Source organism: Oryzias latipes, chromosome 23, assembly GCF_002234675.1.
Source record: "Oryzias latipes chromosome 23, ASM223467v1".
Taxonomy (NCBI): domain Eukaryota; kingdom Metazoa; phylum Chordata; class Actinopteri; order Beloniformes; family Adrianichthyidae; genus Oryzias; species Oryzias latipes.
In genome coordinates this window covers 21,229,003-21,242,932 of record NC_019881.2, presented here as the reverse complement: position 1 = coordinate 21,242,932, position 13,930 = coordinate 21,229,003, and the positions used below count along the sequence as shown (strand labels likewise).

Sequence of the window (13,930 nt, the reverse complement as noted above, 5' to 3'; positions counted from 1 at the left end):
TAGGGGTATTTGGAGCCGTAGTGGTGTCCAAAAGTGTTTTTTTAAGGGGGAGCCATAGTGACTTAAGGGACTTTCCCTCTATAGACCGTATAAACAATGGACCAATCGGGTTGTGACGTCACCAATAGAAAATGCTCTCGCGAAATCAGGCCAAATGTCTCACTATCGCTTCCTGATACGGGCGCCGCTTTGTTGAAATCAGTCGACAGTGATTGGTCCAAGTCGCTCTGAGTCATCGTATCAATGCCAATGGCGACAGTAGTCAATTTGTGATCTTCACTTGTGTCCATGGATTACATGAAATCCTCTCCACCTTTATCCACCTTTGTCCACGTCAATGTAAGATTGGGGTCACTTTGACCCCCAGAAGATAGCACAAGGGTTATAAATTTGCATTTTCGAACAGCAAAATATGCCCTGAAATAGGCCTGCACAATATACCGCAAATTTATCGTTATCGCAATATCCAGCTCTGCAATATGCATATCGCAAACGACAGCAGAAATCGCAATAAATCATAAACCTTAAATGTGTTAAAACAATCTTATGGCAGCTTGAAGCATTTAACGAATCAAATAAATCCCTTCATGCATTTGACCAATCGGATGGACGTCTTCACCTTGTTGACCAATTGGATGGAGGCCTATTATGTTAGATGTTTGTCATCTATGTCATCGAGGGTCATTTGTAGTATCATTTTTAAACTGTTGAAATGAAATGGGAATGATGTTTTTGGTTGTTTTGCTATTGCTTTATATACCGCAAATTATACCGTTGTCACAATATTAATCTCAAATATCGCATATCGCGATTTTTCCTCATATCGTGCAGCCCTACCCTGAAATAATATTTTCTGTCTTAAATATTTCAGTCTTTTTAATTTGGAAACTCAACATTTTGAAGGCCCAAGAAGTCGCTTTTATTGTCTCACTAGAACACTTTAAAATCTCGTAAAGTAACAGTTATGACTTTTTTTCTCGTAAATTTACGACTTAAAAGTAGTAATTAAAAAAAAACGTGCTTGTAAACTGGCCCCAAAACTCTGTCGTACCGTCAAACTGTTGATTCATGAAATTAAAAACGCTGAAATTTTTAGGTTATAAAATATGATTTTGGGGGATTAATTGTTGCCGTTTGAAAATCAAGGGTTTAGAAAAAAAAAAAAAAATCAGACACAAAATGCAAAGGTTTAAAAAATTCAGAATCTGATGGAACAAAAAAACTTCCGTAATTAAAGGTCAAACTCAAACTATTACCTCATAAAATACAGACTTCCAAGCTAAAAAAAAAAGTCCATCTTTGAATGTTTTCTGAAGAAACGTCTCCTTCACACTCAGCCGCCGTCCAGCGGAGTCGGAGGCGCTGCTTGGACTTTGTTTTACTGCTTTATAAGGAAACGCTTCTGCCACTAAAGGCCTGAATTTATGGTTACATGAAACAAACTGCCCAGCTGTGAGAACATGTGGATGGAAAAAGCGACTGCGTAATCTCTTCTCTGAATTATCTGCCCGGCAGCGTCCATCCTTCTTCAGAGCAGAAACAGAAACGCTTCGATCGGGACGCTCTTATGAAACCAGAACGATTTAAGGTTTAACTGCTGCCTTCAGGAAGAAACGCCACGCAGAGAAGCATCTAGAAAATAGATGAAGTCTTGTGTTATTTGAATCCTCTAAGGCGTGAGGAGCAAACTCAGAGAGCTGTTTTAAAAAGCTCAGCATGAGACATAAACACTGGTAGATGTTTGGAAAGGAGAGAAAGGCTGAAGCAGTCATTTCCCTGAAGCAGAGCTTCACTTCAAACAAACCCTATTGTCTTTTACGTCCCTCCAACCACTGACATTAACCAATCTTGAACTTGCTAAAGTTTTTACAGAAAAAAAAAATCAACATGTAAAGACAGATATATATTTACAGCATTTGCATTTTAAGAAAGTTAGTGTGAAAAAAATAACCACACGCCATCATTCTTCAGCAGGTTTGTCACACAGTCTACTTGCACAGATCTCAAACCTAGACATTCACCATGTTTTACCAGGTTTGAAGTGGTTTCAACAAATCTTTGCTCTTCAACTTTGAAAGCTTTTCTCAAAATCATGAATCGTTTTGTCTCATTAAGAGCTAGAAATAGCAAAATCGTGGTAAAATGAGTGAAAATGGTTCTGCTCCAAACTCTTGACGAAGAAAAAACCTGATTTAAGACAAAAACAAAACTCAAACTTAAAGATAAATGTTGACCAGTCAGACTCTTTGTCATGATGTTGGAAGCTGTGTCCAGTTTTAATGTTTGGTCAGCGTACGGACGCCATCAGACGTCCTGCAGCGTGAAAGCAGCGCAGTTTGATCATCGTAGCACATCCGGAGTTTAAAAATCTGAACTTTGTTTGAACTTTGTTGAACAGTCTACCAGCTGTCCCCAACTTACCCCCTTCCTTATATAACCTCATATTAGGGTGAGGGGGTGGGGGGTCTAGCCTGCGATGCGCCTTGGGGGGGGGGGGCTACTTGGGAGTGGCCCCCCTCCTATGGTTGCCGTATGGAGTGGGCCCCCCCTCTTTCGGTTTTATTTGCACCTTAGACATGTAGGGTCCTTGGTAGGGGGGGTGCTTGGACATCACTGCAAGCAAGCAGCAGATGTCCTCCTGGCACCCTACCCGCCAATTTTAACCGCACCTTAGACATTTAGGGCCCCTTGGTGGGGAGGGTGAGGGGACATCACTGTGAGTAATCAGGAGATGTCCCCTAAGCTCTACTCGCCAATTTTAACTGCACCCCCCTTAGTACACACACCCCTCCCCCTTCAATATATACATTCAAACATAAACACACACACATGCACACACACACCCTCTCAAACACCCATACACGCACACACATTTTACAAGGAAGGTGGGACCTGGGTCCATCCGTCCCCTACCCCTTCCCTGGTGGGGGGTGCGGGCCCCTTGGCGATGGCGGCCGTGTCCCTTGGGTGCCGGCTCCCTGGGCCCGGCGGTGCTCTCTCCGCACGGTGGGGGGGTTCATATTACACCTGAGCCGGGGGTGTTCGTGTCCCTGGGGGGTGGGTCCTGGTCCTTGCCCCTGGGCGCTGGGCCCCGCCAAACTTCCAACATGGCCGAGCCTGGTCGGGCCATATTTATAACATCCCTTGTGGGCCGCCCTTTTTTCCCCGGGGTTCCCCCCTCCTGGGCGGGGGCGGCGGGCCCCTGCCTTGCTCCTACCTGGACCAACCGTGGGCCGGGTGGGTGGCTGCCTGGAGTGCGGAGCGGGTCTCCCTTGGGGGGTCCTGGCTCGTACCTGGGGTCGGGGCGGGGGGATGCCCGGAACTCCTGGGTGGTGGTGGGGTGCTCGTCTGGGGCTGTGGGCGTCCCTCTCCGGTGGGGCCCTGCGTTGGGCTCTTCCGGCGCGGCTGGGGGCTGCTTTCCTGGCTGGGCTGGGGCGGCGCTCTCTTTCCCTCTGCGCCTCCCTGCTCTCTGGCTCTGGGGGCCTCGCGGCGGTCCTGCTGGCCCTGGCCTGGGTGGCGGTCTTGGTCGCCCGGGGGGCGGTTGTTCCCTGCCTGTTCCCGTGTGGCGTTGGGGGAATTCCGGCTGCCGCTGCTGCTGCGGCGGGGGTATGGGTGTGGGGGTGGCTGGGCGCTCCTCCTCCTTCTTTTCACATTCCACCATCCATTTTAGAAGAACATATACACTCACCTGAGCACAGGTGTTAGCCCACCTTTGCACTAATAGTTTGCATGATTGAATGAATGAAAGATTTCACACTAGTTGGTTTAAAGGCATAGGTATGCGTTCGTGAACACTATCTGTTTTGTGTGCATGTTGACATGTGGACATTTTTGCGGCTAGCAGGTGTGTTGATAATATTTGAGTGTGTGTGAACAGGCCCCGCCCTTTTTGTACTACATTTGAACCGTACCGTAACGATAAACAACCAGTAAACCTGTCTGCTCTCTGCTGCTTCATGGTCTTACCCCCCTTCCCCTCCTATTATCACCCTCCTACTCCCCCCTCTCTCTAACGTCCCTCTCTCTTCTTCCCCTCTTTCCTTTTCCGTCCGGTCCAACACCAAAGATTTTCAAACATGATTGAAATTAATAAAGTTTGGCCTCAATTACAAAAGGGGTTTATTCAGACATACCTTTGGTTTGTCTGAAGATGAATAACCCCTCTTGTTAAAATAAAATATGTCCAACACAAGAGGCCCTCAGCTCTCATCTGTTTGCCTAGCTGTTGGACAGGACAAGTTAAAAAAAAAAAAAATCTGAACTTTGACCCAAAAAAATGTCAACCAATCAGGGACTCATGTTGATTACGTCATCAGTGGGCGGAGTCCAAAACCAAAACACAAGAGAATCTGATTGTTCTACTCCTGAAGTTTATCATTTTTCAACTGAAAGAACGATAAAGGTTTGTCTATATTTATTCCTATTCTCATTCCTCTCTCTGGTACAAATGCGGGACAGGAAGTCGTCCAGGACAGGAGTACTGCTGAAAGCAGCCGTCATTCAGACACAGCTTGCAGTGTGAACGTAGCATAAGAATATGGGCTAGTTTTAGACTTCATGAGGATTTATTAAGGTGGATCAACTGTCATTTTGTCATTTTCACTGGTTCTTTCTCACTATAATTAAAATGAACTACAATTAGCTCCATTAAAAACTTAATGAAGAACATTTCAATTTGATGGTTTAGCTTTTTTAGCCAATTTTTCCATATTTAAATGTTTGTGTGGAACTCCTTATTTCTAGATTTTGATATTTGATCAAATTTCTTATGTAAAATAGTTTAATTTCACTACTTTCCAGTGATTTTCTTCACTATTACTGTACCTGATGTAGTTTCATGTCATCAGTGTGAAGTCTTTGTGTCTTTTCTCCAGCAAAATGCTGTTTGGTTTGTGTTTCAGAATTTACAGCGGTGGGCTCATATAAATTTGCTTCTTCCCTCCTACTTTCACGCAATTAATTAAATACTAGAAAAACATGACGGCAGATTATTTGCAGAGTCAAACACCAAAAAAATTGTCATTTCAACCTCAAAGTCAAAGATATGAAGAATGAGACAGCAGAAGAACAAAGGGGGCGGGTCTTCTCACGAGGACGGAGTGACGGCACACAGACTCACCTTCAAAAATGTCCACCATGTTGAAAAAGGCCAACGACAGGGAAGACTTCCCGCTGCCGGTGCGACCACAGATTCCCACCTGACGGAGGAGAAAGGGACTATGAGAGCAGAGTCACACCTGAGTGAGACAAGACACACCTGAGTGAGAACAGGTTGGCAGAACATGACACTGAGAATTCAAAGAAGGCCATCTTTAAAGAAGCTGCGATGTTCTTCACAGAAGAATCCGTTTGAGCTGCAGTTTGTAAAAAAAGCTCTTATTTTGAAATTTTGGTTTGGTTTTTCTGCAGAAAAATGTACAAATTTCAAGAGAACAAAGAGATCTTTTCTAATGTAAAAAAAAGGGCTTTATAATTAAAGTTTGATTTGAATATTGCAATAAGAGTAAATAAAAGTATTGTGATTTTGCAGAAATGCTGACATCTCTAAAGCTCAGGTGAGCCTCAGACAGGTGAAAAAACGGACCACTATGGAGGATGATATTGGTGTTTTGCTGACATTATTGCACGTCACACAGAAGATAAATAAGTAAAAATGTGGACTCATTTAGATGACTCTCTTTGTGACCAGAGTTTCTGCCCTCACAGGAGAGCAGAAACTCTGGATCTGACCTAAAAAAAAGTTGGCAGCGTTTTATCTGCACATCTCAGGGACGACACAGACCCGCGGCGTGCGCAGGACCATGTAAGGCGTCTGCGGCGAAGAGGAAGGCTCGCCAATCTCTATGACATCTCCCTGCTTTACATTTCTGCTCCGCTCCCAGAGGACGTCTCTCTGCTGTGTTTGGTCTCTGCTTTTCCACCCCAGTGTGATATGAGGCCCGCATTTCCCTCCAACGTGGTGTGAAGTACCAGCTACCGCGTGACCCAGCTCAGTAAATGTCCCGCCTTCATGCTACACAACCCATATTTACTCAACACCTAAGCTGCACTGATGTGGTTCATACTCCTTTGTTGAGACCAAACTCCGCCCACTTTCCTGCCCTCACACGACGCTCCTGCGCTCTCTTCGCAGCACGGCGTTAATCACCTTCTGACCGGGTTTGATGTAGGCATTGACGTGTTTGAGGACCGGTTTGAGCAGAGGGTCGTAGCGGACGCACAACCCCTGGATCTTGATCTCGCCATCCTGGGGCCAGTCCTGAGGAACCTGGGAGGCCTCTGCGGGGGGAGAAGCAGGCGGGACGGGTTATTCTACAGAGTGAACGGCAATATTTTAGAAGTCAATCCTATAATGTTCCTTCCCCATTGGGGAAGTTAAGTTGGGGGTGCGACGGGCTGTAAGCTAGCGGGAGGGAGTGTAAACAAAGGGATGATGGGAAATGGGGAGGTCTCACCCATGGGGAATTTCTCATCAACTCCTATGTCCTGGAAAACGACACAGGTTTTTTTGATTTTGTTTTTAAAAAGCGGCATAGTCAGACTTCAAAGACCGCTGGGAACACTTTGAAAATAGATCAGAAGATGATCAGAGTGGGACTTTCACTTTTACGTGAATTTTAAACTTCCTAAAAAACAAGCTAAATGTCAAAATGGCTCGATGTTGCTGAATTTAGTCAACAAAACTGCAACATGCTAAATTAGCTAAGCAAGGGAAAAGTAAAGTAAGCTACCTAATGGTTGGTAAAAAAAAAAAAAAAAGCTTTAAACGGATTGAAAATATTATTAATGTGTCTAAAAAAAGGAACAAGGAAGAGCGTCTGGATGCACCTATAGAAATGCTTTTAATTTATTTCTCAATGACTTTCAGGGATTTTCTGTTAATGTTAAAGTTAAAGTTAATGTGTTGTGTGTAAAGTTAATGTGTTGTGTTGTGACCCTTCTGGGCCACCGTAGAAAAATAACAGAAACAAACAATTCTTTTAACAATTCAGTCTTTTTCTCCTCAAAAAAAAGTATTTTAAATTGTTCTCATTCTTTTACTGTGCCTGTTCTGTTTTGGGAGAAAATTTCCTTTGTTCACTTTGATGAAACGTGTCTTTATGTTCCTTTAAATATTATAATAATTAGGGACCTCATGCATATTATGTCATCTGTCAGAAGATGTGTTTGCATTTCAGTTTGGCATAAAACAGGAACGCTCACAACAACAAAGAAAATGAAGTTACAACAAATGCTGCTTTATAGTTTCATCGTCATTCTGTTTTAAATTAATTTTATGATTTTAAACATTGTATCTTTTATGTTTATTTATAAACCCCTGCAGTTGCTTCAGATTTCCTCTGTTGGGACTAAAGATGAGAAGTTACCCATAGACCCCTCATAGTTCTCCGACTCTGTTCCCAGGAAGCTGTTGACCTTCGTCACCGCCGCCATCTGGACTTCCAGGTCCGCCAGGTTCCTCACAACCCAGTTCAGGTAGTTGGAGACCTGAGAGGCAGTTTGATTTCAAAGTCACCTTTCAGACACGGAGACATTTCAAAATCTCCCACAGAAAAGAAAAGTTTTCAAAAAATGTGATGAAAATAAAAAAAAATAAAAAAATCACAATAAATTGATTAGATGAATGACGAAGAGCTTAGCAGACTGCAGGGAAGAGAAACCTTTATGCTGTTTTCGTTTTTGTTCCTTATTTTCTCATTGTTTTTATTTTCTTTTATCTACCGTCTTATCTACACCAAGGGGTTGTAATGAAATACAGATTTATTCATTCATTCGAATCTTAATTTGAGGTTGAACAAAGTCTGGATTAGCTTGACTTTTGTGCAACAACTTAAAAGATGAATAGATAAATATTACAGTCTCTTGTTTTGGTGCAAACAAACGGGGAACAAAACTTGACAAAGGTGTCATGAGTTTGCCGGAATTTGACTTTTGAAAAGATCTATTACATAAAAATCTTAGAGCGCAAAGAAAAAAAAAAGGCTAAAAAAGGAACAAATTTTATAAACAGATCCAGGTTTTCTTCTATTTATTAATCATTTTACACCTAAACACTTCTGTGATGTAGTTTGAATGTAAAATTAGTGCAACTGTTCTTATCTGATTATTATTTCTGCTTTCTCATATTAGCCTCACCTTCTGATATTCAGTGCTTGTGTATGCATATAGAGATAGTGCATAAATAATAAAATCTAAATTAAATGGGAAATCAGTGCAACTATTAAACAATAAAAATGTCTGATGCCTACTAGTGACTGTAGTTTTAGTATCTTCAAAACCAATTAAACCTTTTCAATCATGTATGATTCATACCTCCAATAAAAAGTAAAAATGGCTTTTTGACAAAAATACCTGAATATGATGATGGCTTATTTGTTTCTGTTGTTTTTAATCAATTTTTTTCAGAGCTTGCACTTTGTAGACGGTCCCCTGGCAGCCGTCCCCTCTGCCGTTTCTACGTTCAAATCTCACTAAAAAGAATAAAAAATGTATATACAGTGTCCCCCGGCTTATTCGCATTTCAATATTAGAGCTTAAGGCGTTTGTTTGAGACGTTTGCGTCTGAAGGAGGTGCTGTGAGGGAGGAGGGAAGCAGAGATGAAGAGCACGGCGGCCCGTCGGCCTCCTCGCCAGCTGCTAAGTCAACAGCTGGTTGCCGGTTCCTGAACCGCTACAAACCACTGCACATAGAAATGGCATCAGCTGACTCAGAAGAATATCCTGATATGCCGAGGAAGATGATCGCGGGGAATAATTATCATCTGGATGTACAATGATGGATAAAACCAGCTTCTTCTACGAAGCGACGCCCAAAACGCGCTGCTGTCGGACTGACGCGCCAACGCTTAAATTTGCAGATCGTTGCTTGCATCAAGACAAACTAATAGAGTTTCAAATGTTCTTGTTCTTGATTTTTGTTCTTGATGTTCTTGATTTTTCTGTAATGTTAAGATGGAAATATAAAGCACTGTTCAGAATAGTGAGAATGAAGTAAATATCCCATACCCAAAAGGAATACCACCTCCGATTATGAGTCTTGAGTCTAAAACTACCTGAAGACGGCTATGTTTTGAACTGAGGTAATGAGTAGAAAACAGGAACCAGGAGACTCACTGTGAGGGCGTAGGTGAGGCCCAGGCCCACCAGACCTCCAGCAGGCAGACCGTACTGAGAACTCCATATTGAGGCTGTAGCCGCCGTCAGGACGATCACCGCTCCGAGGTAGTCCTGCAGGGAAAACCCTCACAGCTCTAAGACGCTTCACCTTGAAGCTAAACCATGGCGATCAGGAGCTCCTCTCAGACCCTGCAGTCAGAATGGTTCGAGTCTCACCGTTCGGACCTCCAGCCAGCGGTTGGCAGCAGACAGAAACAGGTAGGCGGTGTTGTTGGTGTCCGTCAGCTCCAGCATGCGCTGTTTGAACCGCGCTTCATGTCTGGAAACATTTAAAAACAGAAAGAACGACGTCTTTCTTTGGGAAAATCCTTTAAAACATTTTTAAAAAAGTTATTTTATTAATTCTGTGTGTGTGTGGGTGGGGGGGGCTCTTAGAGATTATGGGGGGGTGGTTGGTCGTGAGTATTTCACAGGTGAAATACAAGCCTTAAAAAGTAGTTAAATTATGTGAATCCTTCAAAGGGATACCCCAGGGTTCAATGTAAAGACCCCTTTTGTTTGCTTTCTGTGTCAAATTATAAGAAGAAGATTCCCATAATATTTATCTTCTTCTGTCACTTATGATCCTGATATTAAGATCTTCTTAACTTTGCATTACTTGAGTTATTTTTTATTCTTCAGAGTCCTCCATTTGACTTATTCTTAGCCATAAAGCGGTTATTTTTGGTGAAAAAAATTAAACATTTTCCATGTAGTGAAGAAGGTTTGTACCGGAATGCTCTGATAGTGGTGAGACCTTCGGCTGTCTCAGAAAAGTGGCAGAGTAGAGGGAGCTGCGTGGAGTCATCCAGGTCTTGAAGGTCCCTAAAAAGAAGGTTTTATCCACATTCATAAAGCAAAGAGTAAAAGACCAAGTTCTCATTTTTTTCATTGGTCATTCAGAAAAAAACTAATATCCTTTTGGACAAAAACTTCAACATCAACTGAATAAAAATGTACACCAAGTAGCAGCTGAACTCACTTGGAGGCGACCCGGAAGTACTTCTGAATGAAGTAAAAGGCCACGGACAGAGGAATCAAGGCGATGAGAAAAGCAGGAGTGATGGAGGAGATGACCCCAATGGCTGACAGGCAGAGCAGAGTGGACCTGGTCAAAGACTCCAGGGTTGGAGGAATGTGCTGAAAGGCAGAAAGGCAGTGAGAGCATTTTGAAACTATTCTCCAGGGGATATACAGACAAAACATGTTTTTATTTGATCCACACAGCGGTCTTTAATGCTTTTACCTGGTCAATGATGTTGGTATCAGCTGAGAATCTGTTAAGGATCTGCCCCAGAGGAGTGACGTCAAAGAACCTGTGGAGAACATAACAAACGTGTTACATAAAACCCCAAAAAACAACATTTTAGAAGCTTTTCTAGCTGCTGTGACTTTCAACAAAAGAGTCCACATCTGATCGTTTCCACAAAGATTCATGAAAGACAAAAACTAACAAAAAAACAGCAGAGCAAGTTAAGGAATCTCAGTCGGTAGATTGCTTTTGTCTAAATTTATTGTAAATGTTGCCACATTAGTTTGTTTTTGTGTAAGTGGATGTATGTTTACACACAACTGAGTGTGTGTGTGTACATGCATGCGAGTATGTGAGCCTTTGTGTGTTAACATGCTTGTGTGTGTGTGTGCACGCATGTTTATGCATGTGTGTATTTGTTTGTTTGCCTGCATGCATGTGTTAGTGAATGTGTGCGTATGCGTTTCAATGCTTGTGTGTGAAGGCAGGTGTGTATGTGTGTATCTGTATGATTGGCTGGATGCATGTGTGTGTGTGTGTGTGTCTGCATATGTGTGTATTTATATGTTTTTACGCATATATATATATATGTGTATGTGTGTGTTTGCATGTAAATGGTAAATGGTAAATGGCGTATACTTATATAGCGCTTTCTACCTTCTTACGAAGGCCCAAAGCGCTTTACAGTCACAGTCCCATTCACCCATGCACACACACATTCACACACACATTCACACACTGATGGCGGCTCCGCTGCCGAACACTGGCGCCAACCTCCCACCAGAGGCAAGGTGGGGTTCAGTGTCTTGCCCAAGGACACTTCGACACATGGGCGTGCAAGGCGGGAATCGAACCTGCAATCTTATGATCATGAGTCGACAGCCCTACCGCTGCACCACGGCCGCCCGCATGTGTGTATTCATTTGTTTTTATGCATATATATAGGTGTGTATGTGTGTGTGTTTGCATATGTGTGTACTTGTAGGTTTTTCTGCATGCATGTCTATCTGTGTGTGTGTGTGTGTGTGTGTGGGTGTGGGTGTGTGGGGGTGTGTGTGTGTGTTTGAGGTGATTTTGACTTTTTGTTTTTGCTTTTTTATGTTGACAACTGTTTTTACAATTGATAGTACTTTAATTTATAAATGTATGAAAGGCGCTTTATGAATAAAGTTGGACTTGTTTTGACTGCGTGACGGTGCACGTACATGCGCCCGTGTACCTGATGGGAGCATGGAGGATCTTGTTGAGCAGGTTGTGATGCAGGTTTGTGGCTGCAGAAAGACCCAGGAACTCCACAGTGAGAGAAGTGATGAGGCATAAGGTAATTCCTGCCGCGCACAGGGTGATGAAGACGGGCAGGTAGTGGGAGTCCTGCTGTCAGTCATCAAAAAAAGCTGCTGAGTCATGAAGATCTGTCATCCTCTTTCACAACATTTTCTCTGAACGGACCCCTGAAACCCCTAGAAGGAGGCGGACGTCGTCGTACCTCGGGGATGCCGCTGCTCAGGGTTTCGTTGAGCGAGGCGGAGTCGGTTTTAGAAGAGGTCCAGACGGCGAGCCAGTAATCGATGGCAACAATGACGGAGTGCTTGATGAGTTTGGAGAAAACCATCAGGAAAACCATGAAGAAGCCGCCAGACGACAGGTAACACCAGCACACCTGAGCAGAGACGGAAACAGAGTAAAAGAGAAAAACTACATTTACTGCCAGAGGAAAATCCAAATTCCTGCTTTTATCAACTCTGAGCTCTTGTGGTAGAGCGTTTGCCTTAAGACTGGAAGGTTGCGAGTTCAAATCCCTGGTCGACCCCATTGCCTACCTGTTTTACAGTCAGCATCAAGGGGTTGGATTGGGGGAGTTAAACCATCAAATGGCCTGAGTCTGCTCCCCCAGGGGATGGGTCAAACGTGGAGAAGAAATTTCACACACCCAAGTGTGAGACTTTTATGAAACTCCTCACACTGGAATCTCTCCAAGAGAAAAAGCTTTAAACTTTCACTGACTCTGAGTTTCCCTTCCTTTATCTCCTCACGGGTCAAACAGTCCCCTGGAGGGATTCAAGTGTTTTAAAGACCAGTTTTTAACCTCTTAGGACCTGGTGTTCACATGCCTGCACGTCACATAATGGGTTATGTTACCACAGGAGTTCATTAAAAAAAATTAAAAAGAGGTTAAAGATGGTTATTTCTCTTAGAGATCTGTAGGGAAAAAAACAAACCCAAAGGATCAAAATTTGCAGTTCACCAAATGACCACTGGGGGCGTCTTCAATCCTTTAATACCAGAGCTGTTCCAGAGAACAGGACGCAACGCGTTCTTTGAAGTATCATAACTCTTCGACAACACTTTGCTGTAAAACGCTGCAACGGCCCTTTTTTCCCATCAGACTCCGGTGGATAAATTGTGAAAAACGGTTGACGAGCTACAATAGTTCATAGAACGTATTAATAAGGATCATTTTCCCCCCAATTTACGTGTGTCCGACTTCCACTAAATGCAAGTGCAGCCTTGTTACAAGACTTCATGGAGTTATTTTTCTCTCGTGTCGACAACGCAAATAGAATTTTTTCAAATCAAATTTGATTAGAGCTAAAATTGTGCAATATTAGAATAATTATTTAGAATAACACATTTCTGACTTTACTGTACGTGTCATTTTACACAAACGTGTCCCTCTAGTTGTGGATCCGACAACTGCAAAGCTTTGGCAATCAAGCACAAATAATTTCACGTCTGGCAGATCGTTTCCGCGCTTGCTGCGAATTTTGTAGCAAGTTTGTGTCCCAGTCGATGCTGAATGTGTGCTTCAGTACACCAGGCATGTTACGCGTGTTAAGAACCTTCTGGTTTTTGAAGGCACATTTAACCCGGAGAGTTTACACTGGATAAGCATGGAGGGGCTTTTTCTTCTTTCTCTACTGTTCACTAGTGCATGTTCATCACCTACAGTTGGAAGAGGCTTGCTGTAAAATGTCAAAGCGGTGAAAATCTGGTGAACGAGTCCCTGACTGGTCAAAGTTAAACCTAGTCAAACTTTCAACGGGCACTGGATGGTCGCGCGCTTTGTTTCTAGAGTTGTAGAAACTTGCGAAGCTGCGCACGAAGAGCCTTGAACGCAAAAGCCTAAAACGCTCATCTACACGTTTTTACATAGACCGAATGCAGGCCTCGAGGGCCGGTGTCCAGCATCTTCCATACAACTTGCTATTGAAGCTCCTGATGGGCAAAACGCACCTGATCCAGGTAATCGGCACCAGATAAGGCAGGATGTCTGGAAAACCGGCAGGAGCCCTGAAGTATGACGCTCCTGACACTGAAAGTGGTCGCTTGTACGCGGCGTCAAGCTCATACAGTACTTTATAAAGTAGTTTCAGGGAAACCATCCGTGACATGTTTACAATCAGCCTCAAGAGACACGAAGAGAAAAGATGGAGCCATGAACTTTTCTATTAGCGAGCAGAAGAAGAAAAGCGCAGGAGTCTGTGAGAGCCTCTCAGCCCCTTCACATTTCCAGCCACCATG

General features: G+C 43.3%; 1 protein-coding gene across 10 annotated transcripts in view; it reads right to left on the bottom strand.

The window, feature by feature from the left end:
• LOC101172781 (ATP-binding cassette sub-family C member 9) overlaps positions 1-13,930 on the bottom strand; it is a 65,879-nt gene that overhangs the window by 11,470 nt on the left and 40,479 nt on the right. For 7 of the 10 annotated variants that reach the window (XR_002293121.2, XR_002293122.2, XR_002293124.2 and 4 more), the window contains 10 exons: positions 11,895-12,068; positions 11,628-11,782; positions 10,403-10,472; positions 10,139-10,296; positions 9,889-9,981; positions 9,334-9,436; positions 9,115-9,228; positions 7,368-7,488; positions 6,149-6,279; positions 5,120-5,198 (listed from right to left, as the gene is read on the bottom strand). Coding sequence is in view for 4 of the 10 variants with exons in the window: in XM_020714289.2 (XP_020569948.1) it covers positions 5,120-5,198; positions 6,149-6,279; positions 7,368-7,488; positions 9,115-9,228; positions 9,334-9,436; positions 9,889-9,981; positions 10,139-10,296; positions 10,403-10,472; positions 11,628-11,782; positions 11,895-12,068 (1,198 nt within the window). In the remaining 6 variants the exon portion in view is untranslated. The remainder of the gene's footprint in view (positions 1-5,119; positions 5,199-6,148; positions 6,280-7,367; positions 7,489-9,114; positions 9,229-9,333; positions 9,437-9,888; positions 9,982-10,138; positions 10,297-10,402; positions 10,473-11,627; positions 11,783-11,894; positions 12,069-13,930) is intronic. The other 3 variants (XR_002293123.2, XR_002293126.2, XM_020714290.2) reach the window with 1 other exon arrangement.